Source organism: Prionailurus viverrinus, chromosome D1 (genome assembly GCF_022837055.1).
Source record: "Prionailurus viverrinus isolate Anna chromosome D1, UM_Priviv_1.0, whole genome shotgun sequence".
NCBI lineage: Eukaryota > Metazoa > Chordata > Mammalia > Carnivora > Felidae > Prionailurus > Prionailurus viverrinus.
This window is the reverse complement of record NC_062570.1, coordinates 60,378,126-60,400,410: the sequence shown is the minus strand read 5'-3', so window position 1 is coordinate 60,400,410 and position 22,285 is coordinate 60,378,126. Positions and strand designations below refer to the sequence as shown.

General features: G+C 46.0%; 1 protein-coding gene across 3 annotated transcripts in view; it reads right to left on the bottom strand.

Moving 5' to 3' along the window:
- Positions 1 to 22,285, bottom strand: part of STIM1 (stromal interaction molecule 1) — a 185,341-nt gene that overhangs the window by 3,462 nt on the left and 159,594 nt on the right. For 2 of the 3 annotated variants that reach the window (XM_047877643.1, XM_047877645.1), the window contains 7 exons: positions 19,230 to 19,407; positions 15,247 to 15,424; positions 7,528 to 7,695; positions 6,909 to 7,009; positions 6,395 to 6,630; positions 4,934 to 5,026; positions 3,174 to 3,240 (listed from right to left, as the gene is read on the bottom strand). In XM_047877643.1, coding sequence (XP_047733599.1) covers positions 3,174 to 3,240; positions 4,934 to 5,026; positions 6,395 to 6,630; positions 6,909 to 7,009; positions 7,528 to 7,695; positions 15,247 to 15,424; positions 19,230 to 19,407 — 1,021 coding nt within the window. The remainder of the gene's footprint in view (positions 1 to 3,173; positions 3,241 to 4,933; positions 5,027 to 6,394; positions 6,631 to 6,908; positions 7,010 to 7,527; positions 7,696 to 15,246; positions 15,425 to 19,229; positions 19,408 to 22,285) is intronic. The other variant, XM_047877644.1, reaches the window with a different exon arrangement.

The following is a 22,285-nucleotide window of genomic DNA, read 5'->3' as shown; positions in this document are numbered from 1 at the left end:
AGAGTCAGGAGTGGTAGGGGAGAGCACCACAGGATCTGGAAAGGAGGAGGCTGGGGGTCAAAAATCAGGGAAGGCACCAGGCCCTTAAAATAGGCAAAAGCAGAAGGTTGGCTCATAACTAGTGTAGGGTTAATTCTCAACAGGAAACAACTAACTAAGCAGCTACCCCATGGGCCAGTATCTTCCCGGAGACAAGGAACAGCAGAGAACAATCCCAGCTCCAATTCCATTCTACAAATCCTGTTTCAGCCACATACTCTACTGTTTACTAGTATTCAGTCTCATATTTGGTTTCCTATATCAGACACTGTCCTTTCTTCCATCTAAATATGCCCTTGTTTCCTTAAGTTCCAAGATGATCCTCTCCATATCCTGCCTTTTCCACACACATAATGAGCCAGTGAGCAAGGTGCCAAAACAGTTCTGGGGGGCAGCAGCACTGGAAAGGGGGCCATCTACGCTGATGAGGTGAGAACCCCAGAAGCCTACATTTCTAATGCCAAGGAAGAGTGGTCAGGGGGTTGGGGGACCTCCCAGCCTCACTCCTCGTGGCCTACAGCTCCAGTTGGCCATGATTCCCGTCCCCCCATGCCTTGTATCAGTTATAAGCTAAGACTTTCCAATGCAAGAAAAAAGCCTGGAGGAAGCCCAGGTGTCACACCCTGGAGGTAAAAGCCCTGCTGAGGCAAAGCTCACTTTCCCTCCCTGGATCTTTGAGACACTCAGGCGCCAGAAGGTGTCCCTCCCCAAAGGCTGGGTTGCCTTGGGCTCCCATACCAAGCTACTAACCTTACTAGAGAGCCTGTTTGTCTTTAGAGACGATCCTCTGGTGCATGGTGCAAAAGAAAATTAAGTAGTGAACAGGCCAGGTGGGTGCAGGTACCTCCCCACCCACCCCTCCCCATTGCCCTCAGCTTGGGCCTTGGAGCTTGAGATCCACAGCATCCCCTAGTGCCCCAGACCCCATCCAGCCCTCTCCACCTGTATTGGGAGGGGCAGTCTCCCAGCCTAGGCTTCTGGATGAAAATGAGGATGAGGATGAATATGAGCCACTCTGCAGGGTGAAAGTGCTAGCAAAGGCAGTCCCTTTGTAAAAGACAAAGGAACAGCCCTCTAGGCTAACACAGAGAGAGACTGGCCTCCTGAGTGAAGCACAGCCAGAAGTCAGCAACGGCATCAGCAGGCTGCAGCCCGAGGCCAGGGCTGGTCATGTCTCAACTTCAGAGATGAGAGGTCCCTCCAGAGGAGAGGGACTTTCTGAGTCTCCCCTAAGCTTGTTCCAGGCAAAGTGAATTCTCTTATCTCTGACCCTAGCCTATCTCCTAAGGTAGCTGCTAGAGCAGGCTGTGGGAGAAAGCCTTTCACCAACTCTTACACAGTGCAGTTATTGAGACCTTGTGGAAGGACAAAAATACCTAGAGTGCCCTGGAATGGAAAGTCAAGTTCTACTCTGTTCTGTTACTAATTAGCTGTGGGACGTGGGGAAAATTACTTAACTTTTCAGAACCTTAAATTCCTATTCTGAAAGTGAGTACTTTATGCTGGCCCCACCTATAAACTTTTCTTGTCTAAAACCCCTGAACCCATTTCCCCTCTTCAGTTCCCTAATTCCGTGAAGGTTACCATATCCATGCAGCCACCCCAGCTAGAAACCTGGGTGTCATCCTAGGCTCCTCCTTCTCCTCCACCCATCTCAGCCAGTTACCAAATTAAACCTGTCCTTTCCAATGCCTAGACCTCACTACCTCCCCTACTGGTCTACCTTGGTGACTTCCAGATTTCTGTAGTCTCCCCTTCTCTTCTTTATACAGGCCACAAAAATGTTATTTCTAAAGTGCAAATCTGATTCTCTTCCCTTTATTTTTATTTGAGAGACAAAGAGCGCACAAGCTGGTGAGAGGGGCAAAGGAAAGGGGGTGGGGAGAGACAGAGAGAGAGGGAGAATCTTAAGCAGGCTTCATGCTCAGCATGGAGCCTGATGTGGGGCTGGATCCCATGACCCTGGGATTATGACCTGAGCTGAAATCAAGAGTCAGATGCTCAACCAACTGAGCCACCCATGCGCCCCATGATTCTCTTCCTTTTTAAAACCCTTTTGCAATTCTCCATCTCCTAAAGGGCAATGCCCAAGCCTCTTGGAACCCTTCCTCCTCCTAGCCTCATCTACCACCCTTTCCCACCAACGCACGCCCAAGGTTCTAACCACAAATACATCATATTCTCTTGAACCTCCACGCCTCTGCACATTAAGCCTTCCTTTGCCTAGACTATACTTCCTCCTTTTCCTGCACAGGGTGTTAGCACAGATGTCACCTCTTTTGTGAAGCGTTCCACCCAGGTGCACACTGTTAGTCACTCCCTCCTCAGCACCCCATAGCACTTCTCAGACTGTTCCATAATTATTTATGTACCTCTCCCGGACCAGACTGTGAGTCTTGATGGCTGGGATTGTATCTTATCATCTATGAATCCCCATGCCCAGCAGAGCCTGGCCCAGAGCAGGTATCAATAAATGTTCTATTGAAGGAGTAAAGGAAGTAAAGACTCCATGGAAACAACGGATGTGAAAGTGCAAAGTTTAGGCAAAAGTGCAATAGGACCATGAGGGAGGGGCGTTGTACTCATTTTTAGAGTCAGCAAAACCCCAAACAGAGAAGGGAACAAAGTTGTGGGGAGTTAGGCTGAACTTAAGAAGGAGCCCAGGGCTGGGAAAGGGCAGGACCAGGAGAAGATGCCCCACTGCACACACCCCCACAGCTGACCAAGCAGCAGCCAGCAGGCAGAGGCCAAGGTAAAGGCAGCAGAAAGGCAAGGAAGAGAAGAGAGACAGCCGATACCCCAAGCTCTCTGAATGCCCAGGCATCACAGCGGTGCTGTCAGCAGGGGATGGGTCAGGGTAGGGCTTCATCTGGAGGAAATAGGAAGTGCTGTGGTGGTAATAGACAGGGTGAACATGGACGTTGGTGATGGAGGTGGTGAAGGTGGTGGTGGTGGTGGTGGTGGAGGAGGAGGTGGTGGTGGTGGTGGTAGAGGAACAGGAAGAAGAAGCAGAGGCAGGTGGAGAGCTGGTCCCGTGGCCTTCAGAACTGAAAGACTGTCCAGATGAAAGGCTGCGCATTCGCCGCAGAGAGACCCGGCTTGTCAAGAAGTGGCCAGCCTCGCCCTCTACCAACCTCTGAGATCCCAGGCCGTGCTGTGGTTCCGTCAGGCGCTGCCGGACACTGCACTGCAGGGTGGGAGCTGCAAGGAGAGTAAAGAAAGGGTCAGGAGGGGCCGACCTCCTTGGGGCTGGCAGCCAAGCAGGTTTGCCCCTGGAGAAAGGTTTGCTGCAGACCGCTCGGCCCTTGGTGCCCAATCTGGAGAACGGGGCACCTCCTCCCGAAAACCTCCCACCAGGGGTCCTAAAAGGAAGGGGACATTGAAGATGAGGTGCCCAGGTCAGTTTTAGTGGCAACTGCAATGGAAGGATACCGAGGGCCAATATTATTAGAGAGGAGAGGCAGGGCAGTTAGTGGGAGGAAACGGGCCAGGCAGGGTGGGAGGGGGTGTGGGACGAGGTCCGGGAGAGCACTAAGAACCAGCCTTTTTAGAAAGCCAACCTCAGGAAGTAATTCACAGTTCAGACAAGGATCTATACACACACATGCTCATCACGTAAGTATTAATAATTGTATGAAAATACACATAAAATTGAAAATGATAATATATCTGATTGTTGGAAGACTATACTATTAAGCTATTAAAAATTCTGCTTAAGATTTGAAAAACATACAAAAATACCTACTGAAATGCTCAGGGGAGACAAAAGGATACACAAAAGAAATACCTTGAACTACGGAACACAAAAGACTCGAGTTTGAAGTGAGGCCTTCCCACTTGTAGCCACGACCTTGCGCAACTAGTTTCCCTAGTTTGAGACCTAGTTTATAAAATTCTGCAGGGTTGTTGTGATGCTTCAAGAGAGTGTATTTAAAGTACCTGTCACAGTTCATGGCACTCAACAAATGGTAGTGGTCATTATTATCTTGACCACATAAAAAATTATTAAAAATTTCACAGACGGGAGACTGTAGGAAAAAAGCTGTTCAAATACAGTGGGACTAGGTGTGCCTTTTTCTTCTGCACTTTTTCACTTTTCATTTTCCAAATTTCTTCTAACAAGCATGCAGACAACACAGAGCCAGCTCCTGGAATAATGCTACAAATCAGGCTCTTGGAAGACGATGGCCACCATGCCCAGAGAAGGGGTATACGGGCACCAGGTAACTTGGGAATGTGCTAGAGCATCCCCCTTGGGCTCACTTCCAGCTCCAGCTGAAAACAGAATTTCTACCTTTGTTTTTTTTCCTCTACCCTGAGAGGTGGGCCTCCCCGCCTTCTCCCTAAAGATGGGAGAATGAGCCACGTGACATGGGTGCCAGAAGCCATGAAGGCTCCGCAAGGGAGAGAACACAGGTCCACAGTGATGGAGAGCTGGGGAGGCAGGGCTTCTATGGCTGGTGGCTTTCAAGGCATCGAAAGGGAGGCAGAAGAGGAAGAAGCAGCATGGAAAAGGAAGAGGCAAAGGGAGAAGTAAGGGGGAAAGAGAGGAAAAGGGAGAAACATGAAAAAGAGAAAAGAAAGGAAGGATCTTTCCTTCTCTCTTTCCATCCCAGCCCAGCTAGAAGAAGGGCCACCAGGACTTCTGTCTAGCTGGGCCGGAAGGAGAAGCCCAAGCCTTCCCTCACTATGGGTGCTCTCTCTCCAGCCCTCAGCTGAGCAGGCTGATTCTTCTCACCCCTGAACCTCTCCCTGCAGTTAGTAGGGATAGTGCCAAGGGAATAGAGGGAGCAGGCAGGGGAGTGAGGCAGGCAGGAGAAGGAGCTCAGGGGTAGGAGTGTTGGTTTAGTCCCAAAAGTTGGAAAAACAAAAGCCCCAAAGGGGCTCCTCAAACCCGGGTATTTCCAGAGGGACTGATCATCCGAGCCGGCGGATGCTGAGCAGAGAGAGCGGTCACTGAACCTACGCCCCATCAGCCAGGCAGCATCTAGGTTCCAACAGCCAGGCCAAAAGGAGAAGAGAATCTGATTTACAGAGGGCTTCAGCCCACCTTTCAGTGGGATAAGGGGAGGGCCAGGGCAAGGACTGGGTAGCTGAGAGCTAATGAAGATCCCTCCCAACCCATGGAACATGGGAGTCTTGCCTGCCAGTGATCCTAACCTTGTTGGGCCTTTGATTAAAGCCCTGATAGGATATCAGACCAGGGTGACAAAGCAGCTTGGCCAGAGGCAAAGTACTGCTGAACAAATTTACAAATAAATCCTGTCTGTAGCTGGAGTCCAGCCTGATGAAAGAATCTGGCTTTCTGAAAGGGAGCCCCTAAGCCAGGCTCATGGGATGTGGGCCCGAGACAACAGCTTTTCCGTAGTAAAGGTCTATTCTAGTTATCTAAATAGCCTCTGATCCAGGGAAAATTTCAACTGGGCCCCTTAGGGGTAAGTCCCTCATTCACTGAAGATTTCCCACAGAGAGTTGTCTCTTTGACTTTGCTCTACTCAGCTCTCACCACTTGAGGGGAGGAACGGGAGAGGGAAGGCCCAGGAAAGGGTGCAGAGGTCCAAGAATTCAGGGGGACATGCTTGTGCAGGAGATCCCTCCAGGACAAGAATGTCTTTCTGGCTTGGAGAATTTAGGGCTATGTCTCTTTAAGGGACTACCGCTTTATGGGGCCTCAAAAACAGAAAAAGAGGGGCGCCTGGGTGGCGCAGTCGGTTAAGCGTCCGACATCAGCCAGGTCACGATCTTGCGGTCCGTGAGTTCAAGCCCCGCGTCGGGCTCTGGGCTGACTGCTCAGAGCCTGGAGCCTGTTTCCAATTCTGTGTCTCCCTCTCTCTCTGCCCCTCCCCCGTTCATGCTCTGTCTCTCTCTGTCCCAAAAATAAAATAAATGTTGAAAAAAAAAAATTAAAAAAAAAAAAAACAGAAAAAGATATCATTCCATTTGTCTTTAGCAATTAAGAACAAATATAAAAATGAAAACAGATAATAGCAGTAAAGAGCCAAAATGAATACCATTTTGATATAATGAACCACTAAAGGAGATTGTTTTTATAAAGGCACATGGGGGAGAAAAAGGAGAATAAAGGGATTTAAGAAACACAAAGAGTGAAGGGAGACACACTTAACACAATAGACCCAGAGGGGCAGACAGAGCATAGAGCATGGAAACAACACCAAGAGCACAACTGTGGAGGAATATCCTGACATGAACTGTGCTTTATGAACCAAGGCCCTGAGCTCAACTACCTTCCTTGGTCTCCGCCCCATATGCTGTTCTAGGCACAGCAGTGGCCAACCACTTCTCAACCGGTGCATCAAAGGCTCCTTCCCTCACCCCCACCCAAGAGGTCACCTACATTGCATGGACAAGGGTGACACAATCTCCTCATCCATGTCATCCACGTCGTCGGTCATGATGAAGTGGGCAGGGTTGGGGCGCGTGCTGCCCATCCAGCTGGGGTCTATGTTGAGAGCAGCCACCAGGGAGTGGATGCCAGGATTGTTGACAATCTGGAAGCCACAGAGGATCTCAATCTGCTGCCAGCGGTGCAGGCGCTCCCTCAGTGCTGCCGTCACCTCACTCAGAGCTTGCCTGGAGCACATGGAAGAGAATTGAAGCCATGGGCGGGTGGGAGCCCCGGTAGGAACGAGGCTTCCTAGAGGAACAGGTTGGGGGAATACGTGCAAATAAGAAACATAGTTAAATCATAAATTCAAGAGCAAGGTGGGAGCTGGATAAAGGCTGGGGCAGGACCCCAGAGCTGTCCCTCTACCAGTGAAGAAGCAGAACTGGGGTTGCAGACTCCACACACCCTCCAACTCCGAGGATGGGGTGGACACCGCCAGAGCTGGGCATCAGGTGCTACTTACTTCGCAGTGAGGATTTTGTGATCCACATCATCCAGGGAAGAGCTGTGGGCCACGTGGAAGGTGCCAAAGAGTGTGTTTCTCTTCTTTTTTATCTTCTCAGCCTGCAAAAATGAGATCCCCAGCTTAAACAGAGCAGGGATTAGAGGTGGGACAATGAGAAATGCCTTTCAGTGGCTGGGTCCTCCTCCTCCTAGCACAGCTTAGGCTGCATGAGAGAAAGGAAGAGAAGAAGGGAAAGGAAGGCAGGGGGAAGGACAACAGCGGGGGAGGAAAGAAAATGAAGGCAAAGAGAGAAGCAGTGGGATCCCCTGACAGTCCCCCAGACCCAGAAGGGTTCTGCCCCATAGCGGGCTGGGGCTGGCAGAGTTTTCCCTCTACCTGCCTCCACTTGCTTCATCTTTCCAGAAGGCAGGTGGGAGTACACCCATGCCCTCAGCCCCTCCTCCAGAAACTTGAGGACATCATCAGGAACTATTTTTCAGGAAAAGAAACAGAACCCAGCACCAGGATATCTCTTTGTCCAACAGGAGGGATAAGGAGAGGTAGAGAGGAGGAAGAAGGGCAGGTGAGGGGAGGGGGCAAGGAGGAGAGAAGAGAGTGGTGGGAAGGCAGGTCTCACCCCTTCCTTGGCCACCAGCAGCTGCTTCTCAGCATTTTGCTTCTTGATGTTATAGTACTGCACCTCCACCTCGTGGGTCAGCTGCAGCCACTTCTGAAGGGCCTCTGGAGCATACCATGAGCTGTGTGATTCCAGTTCCTTCTCTGCTTTCCTCAGGGCCTCCCGAACCTGTGCAGCCAAGAGGATGTGAGCCATTACTGCTGCCATGACCCTCTCCGATGCCTCTGATAGCACAGAATTCTGAGTTCTTATCTGCTATCTCGTATGAGCTTCCAGCCCTCTCGAGAGGCAGAAAGGGCAAGGATTATTCTGTGTTTTATATATTACAAGGAGGCAAACTCAGAGAAGGAAAGTAATCTACTCAAGGTCACACAGTCAGTAGTGTCAACCAGATCTCAAATTGAGATTTTTTTTTTTTTTTTTTTTTTTTGCTGCCAGACTAGAGCATTGTGTACCCACACATTAGCTGCCTCTCCTGGCCTGCAGCCAATCTCCATAATCCTCCCTGCTCTCTTGAGGCTCAGGTCAGCTCAGTGAGCCACCTTCTTTCTGAGAGGTGGGGGTCTATGCTCAGACCTCAAGACATCACCATGTGGCAGAAAAAGCACTTGACTGGGAATCCAAAACTCTGATTCCGGCTCCTGGCCCTGTGACCCTGTGCTTTCAATAGCAGATCTCAATTTAGTGTGAGGAAAGACTTTCTCCCTTGCAAATCCAAACCACAGTAAAGGGGTGATCTCGGGAGGAGTTTTGTGAACAGCTCAGGTCAGAGAGCCCTTAAAAATGATCGCTATTCTAGGGACGCCTGGGTGGCGCAGTCGGTTAAGCATCCGACTTCAGCCAGGTCACGATCTCGCAGTCCGTGAGTTCGAGCCCCGCGTCGGGCTCTGGGCTGATGGCTCAGAGCCTGGAGCCTGTTTCCGATTCTGTGTCTCCCTCTCTCTCTGCCCCTCCCCCGTTCGTGCTCTGTCTCTCTCTGTCCCAAAAATAAATAAACGTTGAAAAAAAAAAAAAATGATCGCTATTCCAGAAAGGGATAGCCTCAATGCTCTCCAAAGTGTCCTGTAGTCCCGAGGTTTTGTCTATGATTCTCCCATTGAGCAGGGCAGGTAGGCTTTGAAGGGCACCCTCTACAAACCAGCACACTTACTTTGAACATGGGCATTGCCGAAAGAGGCCAAGACATGAGAGAAGCAATGTGTAAGCAGAGATCTCACTGACTTCTCAGCAAGGAGCATCCAATGAAGCTGAAACATGGAAGCACTAAACATGGAAGGTCTGAGATTGCATGCAGACATTATACACACTGGATCCCTTGCTATCTCACCCAGTCTACAGTAGAAGTGACCCCCAATTTCCCCACCTAGACACTGACCTTTAGCTGGTCAGAATCCCAGAGAAAACGGATTGAGAGGCAGTTGTATTATTCCCAACTTGCCAATGGGGCAAGTATCCCAGAGCAGGCCTGAGGTTCTCTCCGTGGCCTGAGATAGACTGGGAGGGCCTTAGCTAAGGACAGAACACCTTTATTCCATAGAGAGCCAATGAGAGGACAAATCCCCACTTGGTTTTCGGTCTTTGAAAAAGTGGAAAAAGAAACTATAACTTAGCCCACTCCTGGCTTTGTAGATTTAAAATGGAGAACAGATGCCTTAGAGTCTAATATACCAAGTGTGAAAATGTATTATCAAGTTCTACCTTGAAGGGAGAGAAAGGAATGGGATACGCTAAGAGCAAGGGAGAATGGAGAGAAAAAGAAAAAAGAGGAAAGGGAGGGCAGTGGGACAGTTGGGAAAGGCTGGTCTAACAGGCTCAAAATGGTTTAACAGGAGAAATACTTACAAAATAGGGAAAAGGAAGTGGGGGCGGGGTGGGGAGGATGGGAGGCAAGGAGACAGAGACAGACCCATCCTGCCACACACAAGGAATAAATGCCTGAAGGAGATAGAGCTGGGGGGCAAGTCACAGTATTCTTTTATTCTATGGCTGTGGTTCTCAACCTGCGACACGCTGGAATCACCTGGGGAATCACACTTCAAAAATACTGGTATCTGGACCCAAACCCAGATTCTGATTTCACAGATCTGGGGCGCTGGCCTAGGTATCAATACTTTCTCATGTTCTGCAAGTTCTACTACATAGCTTCTACTATGCAGCAAAGTTAATAACCACTGACCACGTGCTTTGTTACCCCTGACTTCCACTTCCCCATAGGATGCAGTAGGTCATGCCAGAAGAATAATTCTGATCCAACACAGCATCTGGGGAAAGCTGTCTAAGCTACAAAAATTACAAAATTCTTGAAAGACAAATTATTATAATTATGAAAAATTTTCAAAGTCATCAGAGAGCTATAAAGACTACGTCTACAATTTTTCCAGTATGATCCAGGAATCCTTGAGTGCATCCTTTCAGAGCATCTGTGAGATCAAACTATTTTCATAATTGTACTAAGACATTATTTACCTTTTTCACTCCCTTTCACTCACAACTGAACTGTAGATTTCTCCAGAGGCTATATGATAAGTAATATCATAACAGATTGAATATAGACACTAATATAAGAATCAGCAGTCTATTAAGCCTGACATTAAAAGAATTTGCAAAACTGTAAAAAAAAAAAAAAAAACTCACTTCTCATTAAATTATTTTTATTTTGAAAAATGCAGTCTTTTTTTTTTTTTAACGTTTATCTATTTTTGAGACAGAGCATGAATGGGGGAGGGTCAGAGAGAGAGGGAGACACAGAATCTGAAGCAGGTTCCAGGCTGTGAGCTGTCAGCACAGAGCCCTATGCAAGGCTTCAACCCATGAACTGTGAGATCTGACCTGACTGTCAGATCAGCCCATGACCTGAGCTGAAGGCAGACGCTTAACCGATTGAGCCACCCAGGCACCCCTTAAGATTTTTTTTTTAAGTAATCTCTACCCCCGATGTGGGGCTTGAACTCATGACCCCAAGATCAAGAGTTGCATGCTCTTCTGACTGAGCCAGCAAGGCACCCCTGAATTAATAAATACTCTTTTAATTTTCTCAGTTTTAACTTCTAACAGGGTAAACAGCAACAGACTTCCCCTTTAAAAATGTTCTTTGATGGGGCGCCTGTGGGCTCAGTCGGTTAAAGCCTCTGACTTCAGCTCAGGTCAGGATCTCATGGTTCGTGGGTTCAGCCCCACATCGGGCTCTGTGCTGATAGCTCAGAGCCTGGCGCCTGCTTCAGATTCTGTGTCTCTGTCTCTCTCTGCCCCTCCCCCACCTCTCAAAAATAAACCTTAAAAAAAATTTTTTTTAATGTTCTTTGAGGTCCTAAATAATTTTTAAGAGTCAAAGGGTTCTGAGATCAAAAAGTCTGAGAATCACTGGACTAGATGAACTGAAAATCCAAAGAGGGGAAAAAGCCTAAGATGAGTTGATAATTGTCAGCCATTTTCTTCCTTGGAGCCATTGGATGGTTCTGGGTGAGAGCTGATAATTGGGCATGGCCCAGGGCAGTGGGGACTCCACTGGAGCCTAGAGAAACCAGCCCAGCTTTTGTTGGTAGTACAGTACTGGTATGACAGATTGGAAATTGAGATTGGAAACATACATCCAGTTTTCTTCATTGAGCATTTACTCAGTTCTGGGGCTGTGCAGGAGAACACATAGCTAGGTCAAAGGGTGTAATAAAATCTCCCATAATTTCATAATACTTAGGGGACAAAACATTGTAGGAAGGAAGGGACCTGCTTCACACATACTCCTGGTCCTCCCCTCGAGACAGCTGCAAAATTTTGAAGCTATGAGGAGCAGGAGGCCAAAGAGCTAAGTTAAAATCCTCCAAGTGGCAGAAATGAATCTCTCATAGTCTTTCAGGGCTCAGGAGAAAGAAATCCACAAGCTCTCAAGAAAAAGGAAGGAACATGCCTGAGAAACAGGGACAAACGAGTGCTAGACCAAGTCTTTCTAAAACTACAACCCAGCTCCAACATGGCTCAATTTCTGATTGGCTTGAGGTGATTAGATCCTCACCCTACATACCTAACAGAAGAAGGGAGGAGCCTCTATTTGATGGAAGATAAAATCATCTGGAGCCTCTATTATTTTTTATACACACTGTCCACTATTTAATAAAAATAAATGACTAGACATGAGAAGAGGCAGGAAAATATAACCAATAATCAAGAGGAAAAATAGGCAGTCTCATAAGTGATCCAAATGTGAGAGGCACCAGAAAAGGACTTCAACTATGAGTGAAGAAAATACAGAGATGGACACAATAAATGGAAACATGGAAATTCTGGGCAGGAAACCGGAATCTATAAAAGAGTAACACAGGCATTCTAGAACTGAAAAATACATTATCTGAGAGTAGGATTCCACTGGATGGGTTGAACAAAACAGCACAATATTCACAGCAGAATATAGGATTAGAAAACTCAGAGATGAATCCACAGAAAATAATGAAACCAAAGCACGAAGAGAAAAAAAAAGACACAACTAAGCATAAGAGACAAGTGGAATCCAGGTAAAAGGTCTTACATAAATACTGGATTCCCAGAAGGAGAGGAGAGATTGGAACAGAAGGAATACGTAGACATGAAACAAAATGTGTATTCTGCAGTTGTCAGGCAGAATGCTCTATATATGTTGATAAGGTCAAATTGATTAATCATGTTTACATTTTTCACATCCTTACTGATACTTTTGGCTTCTTATTTTTGACAGAGGTGTTTTAAAATCTCTAACTTTGACCATAAATTTGTCTATTAAACTTTTAGTTCCTTCAGCTCTTGCTTTATATATATATTTTTAAAATTTTTTTTAATGTTTATTTATTTTTGAGAGAGAGAGAGACAGACAGACAGAGCGTGAGGAGAAGGGCAGAGAGAAAGGGAGACACAGAATCCAAAGCAGGCTCCAGGCTCTGAGCTGACTGCACAGAGGCCAATGCAGGGCTTGAATGCACGAACTGTGTGTGAGATCATGACCTACACTGAAAGATGCTTAACTGAGCCACCCAGGTGCCTCATTGTTTTATATATTTTTAAGCTATATTATTAGATGTATACAAATTAAGTGTTGTTATGTTACTGTTGGATTCACACATTTATCATGATGAAATGTCCATTTTTGTCTCTAGTAATACTTCTTGCTCTAAAGCCTATTTTGTCTGATAGTAATATAACTACTCCTGTTTTATTTTGCTTTGCGTTTGTATTATATATCTTTTCTCATCCTTTTACTTTTACCCATTTTATATCTCTTGTAAACAGCAGATAGCTGGGTTTTGTTTTTTTATCCAATCTGACACTCTTCACCTTTCCATTGTATTGTTTGGTCTGTTTACATAAACCAAGTCTCAACACATTTGAAAGAACTGAAAATATACAGCATATGTTCTCTGACCACAGTGAAATTAAATTAGAAATCAATGAGAAAAATCACTGGAAAAGTCCCCAAGTGTTTGAAAATTAATCAACACACTTGTCCTAAACAACCATGAGCACCCCCCCAAAATATTGCGATAGAAATTAAAAAATCTTTTCAACTGAATGATAATGAAAATATGAAATACCAGAACTTAGTGAATGCAGCAGCTAAAGCAGTGCTGAGCTGTAAATTTATAGTTCTAAATGCCTCTGTTGGAAAATATTAAAGGTTTAAAATCAATAACCTAATCTTCCACCTCAAGAAGCTAGAAAAATAAGGGGCACCTGACTGGCTCAGTCAGTGGAGCACGCGACTCTTGACCTGGGGGTTGTGAGTTTTGAGCCCCATGTTGGGTATACGGATTGCTTAAAAATAAAATCTGAAAAAATAAAAATTTTTAAAAAGCTAGAAAAATAAGAGCAGTAGGCTTCACACCCAGCGTGGAACCAACACGCGGGGCTTGAACTCACACCCTGAGATCAAAACCTGAACTGAGATCAACAGTCAGACTCTTAACCAACTGAACCACCCAGGTACCCCTAAAAAAATTTTTTTTAAAGTGCAAGACTTCTACACTGAAAACTACAAAACATTGCTGGGAGAAATTTTAAAAGACCTAAATAGGAGACAAGATAAACAATGCTCACGGATTGTAAGAATCATTTTGTTAAAATGTCAATTTTCCCCAACATTAATCTATAGATTCAATATAAAACCAATAAAAATCCCAGCAAGGCTTTTGTGGGAGCAGGGGGAGTAGGGAGAAGTGGTAGAATGACAAGCTTAATTATGGAAATGCAAAGAACCTAGAACAGCCAAGGCCATTTTGAAGAACAAAGCTGGAGAACTTACTACTGATATTGAGACTTAGTAGAAGACAATGTGCTTTAGGGACAGACAGACTACAGAACAGAATTATCTACTTGAAAAAAAAAAAAAAGAACCTTGACTTCCTACCTCATATAGACAAAAACTAATTTGAAATAAACCACAAACCTAAACGTGAAAAGTAAAACAAGAACACTTCTATAAGAAAATTTACAAAAATATCTTGGGGATCGGGAAAGATTTCTTAAAGAGGCCACAAAAAGTACCAACCACTTAAAAAAAATGATTAAATTGGACTTCATTAAAATCAAGGCTTTCTGTTCATTAAAAGCAATATTAAGAGAGCAAAACAAGCTACAGACAGGGAAAAGATTTGTGTTATATGTATATATATATACAGGAAGACTTACATCCAGAATATATAAAGAACTCCTACAAATCAACTAAGAAGAAGACAAGTAACACAATTTTTAAAATGAGAAGAGATTCCCAAATAAAATGGTCAATAAATTTATCAAAAGGTATTTATTATTATTAGCCATTAGGAAAATGAATATTAAAATCACAATGAAATACCTCTAGATCCCAGAATGTATACAATTAAAAAACCTAAAAATACCAAGGTTGTAGCTCAACCAGAACTCTCACACATTGCTGGCGCTAATATGGACTGGTCCAACCATTTTGGAAAACTAGAGGTTTCTAATACAGCTAAATTTATAAATTCCCTATTATATATCCAACAGAAATAAGTGTTTATGCTAAGAGAATATGCAGGAGGTCCATAGCAGTGTTATTCATAAAAGGAAAAGAAAAAGAACTGCAAACAACTCAAATGTCTACCAACAGAAGAATGGATAAATAATTTAAAGAACACTCCTGCAATGAATAATTACTTAGCAATGCAAATAAACCAACTACCACTACCCACAGTAACATGGATGACTCTCACAGACATAATGCTGAGTAAAAGAAACCAAACACGAAGAAAAATACCATATAACGCCATTTATATGAAGTTCAAAATCAAGCAAAACAAATCCGGTTTACAGATCATGACCATAGTTACCTTTTGGTGGAATATTGACAGAAGGCAGAGAGAAGCAAAAGTGAGCCTTCTAGGGTGCTTAAAAGATACTCTTTATCTTTATCTGGATGCTGGTTATACAGGTACATGCTTATAGGAAAGCTTTCCAGCTGTATATTTATGATTGGTACACTTTATGTAATAGTTCAATAAAAAGGGAACAAAATAACTGTTATCACCTGTTATCCCCTAGTCTTTGAAAATCACAGTGACCTTTTTTTTTTTTTTTTTTACAACTTTTCCACTATTATTGGTAAGAGTCTAGTAACTCCTAAAGATATTCTTTGAGGCATATTTCAAAGTCCTCGCACATGAAGCATTCCAGCCAGGCTTTTGGCCCTGCACTTTTCCCACCCCCACCCCAGGGTGTCCAGGAAACAGTACACTCTCCTACCTGCTCCAACTCCTCCTCTGCGTATTTTTGGCGGCTCCGCTCATTCTCAGTACCCTCCCGCAGCTCCTTCAGCCGCTGGGCTTCCTGCTTGGCAAGGTTGATCTCATCACGCAGCTTCTTCTCCAGATGTACCTTCTCCACCTCCACTGTGCGGTGCTCCTCTTGGGCCTTGTGCAGCCTGGGGAGCGATGCAGGGAGCTGGAGAAGGCCAGGCAAGGGGTGCCAGCCAACACGCCACGAGTCACAGCATCAAAGAGGAAAATGAGGGCTCTGGCACTCAGAATATATTCTCCCTACTCTGTTGACTGGCTCTGAGTTAGCTCAGGGCCAAAAGAAACCACAGTGATTACCATATTTCTTATCATTTTGCTGCCAGTAATCATGCTAGGTTCCTGGGTATCTGAATCCTTCCTCTGAGGGATCTCACATAGTAAGATCCTAACAACTACTAGCTTACAGGGTATTTCCATGTGTCCTCCCTGCAGATAATGATATGATGCATCATTATCAGCCTAGGACAGGTATGGATTTAAGACTTAGAAAAGGGAAGTCATTGCAGGTAGAACAGAGACTAGAATTCCAATCTGTAGGACTCCAAACCCCACAGTCATTCCCCATATCCTCAGGTATCTGGAAGGCTCAATAAATGCAGAACGCCCTGCAAGCTAGCCCAAAGATCCAGAGAAGGCACAATGGCTGAGATGCGACTGGGGTGGGGATCCTGGGGGTATTTAGGGAAGATGAGAAAGGAACCATTGAGAAGCACCTCATAGAGTCCTGAGTACCTGTTCCCAGAAGTGCAGAAAACGAAATTCATAACAAAGGGTCTGGGGAGGGCCCCTGCTGCCCCCAGGCCTGACTTTCCTTTCTAAGTATCTTCCATGGTAGGTAAGATCTCAAAGGCTCAGTTATAATGAAAATATACCTTTGTACCCACCTACACATTCCCTCTGTTCACTGACAAAACCTTCCAGCCATCCAACCCAGCCTCCTTCCTTCCTCCACATATCTATATTAATCCATTCATTTATTCATCCATTCATTCAACACATACTTTCAAGTGTCTGCTGAATGCCAAGCCTTGCACTAAGTCCTAGATACATGGAGATGAATGAGAAATTGGTCCCTGCCAATTAGGAGCTCATGATCTAGTCCAATATAGACAAATAAACAGATACCTAAACACAGTGTGATAAGTTCTACAACAGAGAGACATACAAGGTGTTGGATGAGCCCAAAGGATGGAGTGACCAACTCTGCCTGAAAGGAGTCAGGGAAGGTAACTAGACCCAGGAGAAAGAGTAAGAGTTCGCTAATCCCTCTGGAAGAAGCGAAGGACTTAGTCATTGTTGGGCCTTCCTATCTGAGTAAGAAACACCAAGTCACAGGAGACCAGGGTAGGAGGGTAAAGGATGATGAAGAAGACAGTGATATATAGCTTAGACCTGAGATACAGAAGGATAAAGCTACAGAACAAAAGGGGACCTCAGAAGAGAGTACTGACCACTGAGCTAATTAAGTAGGTGAAACAGAAGAGGCAGAGACAGAACTCAGCCTCTAAAAACTGCCAAGTCACGTCCATGAAGCGCCTTGGTTGCTCGGTCGGTTGAGTGTCCGACTTCAGCTCAGGTCATGATCTCGCAGTTTGTGAGTTCAAGCCCCACATCAGGCTCTGCACGGACAAGCTCTGAGCCTGGAGCCTGCTTCAGATTCTGTGTCTCCCTCTCTCTCTGCCCTCCCTTGCTCATGCTCTGTCTCTCTTGCTCTCAAAAATAAAATTTAAAAAAATTTTTTAATAAAAATAAAAACTGCCAATTCAAGTCCAGATCTGTCAGTGGCTGAAACCTCAAGAGATGTGGTGGGACAAGCAGAAAAGGACTAGGCTGCAAGCCTCCTGCTGACAAATGGCAGTCCGCTTTGTCCCTGGAGAGAAAGGCAGTTCAGCCTCCTCAAGACACACACTAGGTGGCACTACAGGCAAGGCTCAAAACAAATCAGAGGCGCCATTTCCTGCCCCCATCAGCTTCCCTTGCTGAACACCCTCTTTATTGTATTCTTCCGTGACCCAACTGCCTGAAATTACACCACTGGGGATTCATTTCTTCACTGAATATAATCCTCTCTGAAAGCAGCCTCTTCAGAAAAGCCTATGATCTGTCTGCCTTGCCCAGATAGTAGGGAACTCCTTTAAAGTAGAATCAAAACTGACCCACTTTTATAGTCCTAACAGGATCTAGCAGAGATGAAGATCAATAAATACTACTGGGTGCAGACATGAGCAAATACGTGTACAGTCAAGCCTCACCCCACTCCATCTCCTCCACAGAAGACTGAGCATCTTGAAAGCAGCAGTCAGTTAGCATTACAAGTAAGAAAATTCGGCTACCTGACCGCAAGCCCTGACTCTAAGCAGCTGTGTGACTAATCTGTTCCCTGTACCAGGGACAAGTCTGTTCCCTGTACCAGGCCTGTTTCTTCAATCCTAAATGGGAATCAAAATCCTTGCCTCAAAGAATTTTCTTGAAACCCAGTGAAATCCTACCTGGAATGCACATGTAGCATTACATTTATTCACCCAAAGTATCAGGAACTCTGGAAAAAAAAAGAAAAGCTCTGTGGTGGCTGGCAGTGCAGGCCTGTGAAAGGAAGGAGGGACAAGGCGGCATGTGGGCTCTGGACACTATCAGAGGAGAATATGTGTGTGCACATGTGTCAATGTGTGTGCATGCAGTCATTTCTCTAAGGGCCACAGTGGTCATTAAGCTCTGGAGGCCTTGGGGAGCAGGGAGAACTGGGAGCTTAGTTTTATCCTCAAACTTGGAATGTCTCCTGCCTAGATTCTTTGGCTTCGCAACGAAAACAGTACATGCTTTTCAGAGAAATGAAGAATGGGGGCTGCCCAGATAGCAGCATTTAGCCCCTAGCTGGCAAAGGGCCCAGGAACAAGGGGCCCAGAAAAGTAGCCAGAAATCAGTTCAGAGATAAAACTTCACTTATCTCCGAGAAACCCAGCCAGTGGAAATGAATGTGATAGGGCCACCTTTACTGAGGCAGCACCTGTAAGTGTCAAAATTCCTGGCTCATACTTACTGATATGTGACCCAAACAAAGCACTCATCCTCTCTGAGCCCTCATTTCTTCAACTCTAAAATAGTAATAGTACCTACCTAACATGGTTGTGGTGATTTAAAAAAATAACAATGCATTTAAGTACTTAACAATACCTAGCTCATAAGAAATCCTTTGCCCACCCTCCAAAGAAAATAGTAGCTATCATTAAAAAGTAACAGAAAAGGGCCAAATGTCATTTCCTTTTACATGGATTCCTGCAAAGACTTCTCAATGGGAATCCTGAGGCTGCCAAAATAATTTTCTAAAAAAGAGTCCTGAAGTAGGTCCCTCCTCTTCTCAAAAACAAAACAAAGCAAAAAACCAATTACCTGCGTTGACTCCCTCCTGACTTTTGCATCTTTCTAAAACTGCTCCATGAGAGTCTTATGGTGCCAGGGATCTGGCCTCACTCTATATACATTCAACCTTAACTACCAGGACCTCCCTACCATCTTTCAAGAACTAAAGGTATCAGAAAGACAGATTTGGGAGGTTTCTTCGGCGAACAATGAAGAACAGGTAATTATGTCTATTTCTATGGGAAAGATAACAGTCCAGGGGCAGTGAGAAGGCTAGAACCGACAAGCCATCCACCCAGGGAGGCTCTAGATCTCTGACAGCTACACATTTCTCCCTCTGAGACTCAGAGGGAGGAAAGACAGAAATAAGCTTCTGCCCTGGGGAGGAATGTTTGCCTGTGCAACTGTAATGTCAGGAGCCTACGCTCCCAATGCAGTTTTGGGAAGTATGGCACAGCCTGGGAGGTGACGCCAGCATGATCTTGGGGGCGAGACAGCCCACAACCCTGGTGGAAACAGGAGGCTCCCAAGAGCTGGCAGCATCAGGGCTGTGGGGAAGGGGCAGGGCCTTACCTTTCCTGAAGGTCATGCAGACTCTGCTCAGCTCTGTGTAACCCCTCCAGATCCTTCATCATCTTCTTCATGTGCTCCTTTGAGTAACGGTTTTGGATGTAGGCAAACCAGCAGCCACCCACACCAATAACGATCGACACCACCAGCATGAAGTCCTTGAGGTGATTATGGCGGGTCACTGCCAGAGAGGAGGCCATGGTGAGACAGGTTGCCCACTGCACACCTAGCCTTGCAACTCCATGCATCCCCTCCTGCATGAAGCCCTCCCACTGCAGAATGCTTCTTAGACACACATTTGCCACATACTAGTATAGTGAGCTCTCTGCCTACTTTGGAAAAGATGAGAGGCCTGAGAGCTGTGCAGGAAGTTTGTTAAATCATACTTCCCTACTCGGCAGTGAATAGGAGACAACTAGTGCCTTCTCAGGACATCCCAGCTACCTCTGGACTGCAATGAGCACATGTGCCCACGCGCAGTGGCTTCTGTGCTACTGGATCAGCAATGCTAGAGTAGGGAGAAGGGGACAGCTGGTAAGAGTATAAAGCAACATCACTAGAGCTTGAGGCCTGGCTGTGGGACTGATGTTCCTGCAGGAGCCGGGTCTCCCGGACAACCAGGCTATTCCAGGTACAAGGTACAGAGAGCCCAGGTCAGGTAAAGGTCTCACCAATGGAGAGCCTTTCTAGGCTGTGGCTCAATCCAGAGACCAAGTACAACAGGAGTAACACCAAGAGATTGGCATATACAGGACGTTGCCCTTGCCAGGAATCCAGGGACAGATCTACCTCCAGAGAATGCCTGGCGGCAATTTGGCAAAGTGCCGGTGCGGTGGCTGGGGTTCAAAGCAATGCTCAGTCTCCAGAGCAAAACTGAAAAGCTTGAACAAGGAGCAACACCGGAAGGTAAGTACAAAAGCCATGTCCTCAGAAGTGAGCCAACCAGAAGAGGGCCACTCCTGGAACCTGCCATTGTTCCCAGTCCACCAGGTCTCAGCTCTAAGCCACAGCACAGGAAACCTGGACACCATAAGGAGAACACGGCTGCTACTGTGGCCCCTGCTTGGGCTGGACTCAACTCAGGAGAGAGTAGCAGTGGGCTCAGAGGAGCCCTAGACGTGGGGGGCGGGGAAGGAAGAAAAGAAGGAATGCCCTCCTGTGCACAGCAGTTTAGCCTCAGGTTGAGGAGGGGGCAGTAGGGTCGACAGGACCCCAGCGCCTGGTAAGGATGAGGGGCTGATGGGAATCCAAAAGGACCCCGGTGGAGCCACCAAGTTGAGGCTGGGTCTAGATAACAGGAAAAGATACATGTAGCTGGAAACTGTGTGAAGCTGAGGCCCAGATTGACAAATGGTTATATTCATAGTTCCTGATTGAAAGCTGAGCAGCAGGACATGGGGACAGTGTGGGATCAAACACAGATTAGCACATTCTATTTCCATCCAAGGGAGGGGAGTTACAAGGTCTGGGGTGGCAGCCCTATCCTTTACATGTTTAGGCCAGACTCTCATAGAGAAAACCGAGGGTCCCTTGGCAGCCATCCTCCACCCTCACGCAGGCCTACCCTTCCAACCATACACAAATCCTCACATTCCTGTCCTTTGGGTCCCAGGAAGAGATATCTCTGCAGCACGGTGAGCTTTCTGGTGGTTTCTTTCTGGAACACACCTGCCTCCTCCACACCTCTTCCAGAGGCCGGGGTACTCTTTGTCTCCCCTGTTTGTTACAGACTTTTAATCTTGGCTTCCCAAGGTTTCCCAACTCCAACATCCCTTTTATATTCTTACCAAAAGTCAGAGGCACTCCTGTTCAAACAAGACTCTGGGAAATGCCCGCCCCCTATTGCCTCCAACACTTCAAAGTTCTCAAGATGGACATGCGGATTGGGCACCTATATATTCTATTCAGTCCCTATCCCACCTTGTCCAGATTGATGTGGAACAAGACTCTATTATTTTTTCCAGCTTAATACTCTCATCCAAGTCATGAATAAAAATACTGAATGACCAGAGCCAAGGGCAGGATCTGATAGTCCTCCCCTCATCTAAGGCAATACTGTTCCACCTACCAGTACCCTTTGGATCTCTTCAACCAACTTTAACTCCACTTAAATATATAAGCATCCATACACCCCTCTGTCCAGTCAAGTGCATAGTTAGAGCTCAGAGATAGTGCCTGTCCCATCCCATGAGCCACCACCTTGTCAAGAAGAGAATGACTCTAATCTGGCTGACTCACTTTGTGGCCCCTAGTGATCATCACTTGTCTGTATACCGGTGCCCAGCACAGCGATGACCAGCTCACACAGGGATTCAGTAAATATTTGTGGAACTGAACCTTTACTGATAAGTTCCAAGTATGATATCTCTCTCTCCTTACCCCACATAGGAGAGGAAGGAAAAGAGAAGATACATAACACATTAGGCATTTATATCCACCATCTTGAATTCTCATAGCCACTCTAGAAGGCAGGTATTTGTGTTCTCACTCTATAGGCCAGGGAACTGAGTCTCCCCAGGAGAACTGACTTCCTGGAGTTCATCAAAAGTGACAGGGCTGGAATTCAGATCCAGACTTGCCTGACCACATGGTCTTTCTGCTACACCCCACTTTCTCATTACAACTTTCCTACTTGTGCAGCAGGTGTTGTTTCTGCTTTGTTACATCCAAACATTGCTCACCATGGAGATGATCCCCTGATCTAGCCAGAGTGTGGCTATAAGAGTTCCAAAACCTGAGTTTTTCTCCCAGACAATATCCTGAGAGCTGACTGTGGCTCACAGGCCATCCGGAGAGTGAATACCCAAAGGTCAAATGGCCAGGCCTTTAAGGTTAAATGTAAGGCCTCTTGTAGAGAAATTATTGTGCCATCAAAAGCAGCATCCTGCACTGGGTACTAGGAAGTCTGGGTTCTATGCTTGCCTCTGCTCCATCTGGATCTCAACTTCCTCAACTCTAAAATGCATTGTCACAGAATTGCTAAAGAGATCAAGTGCATAGTTATGAATGAAAGTGCTTTGAGGTGTTCTGGAAATCTTCAGCTGGACATATCCACTAGG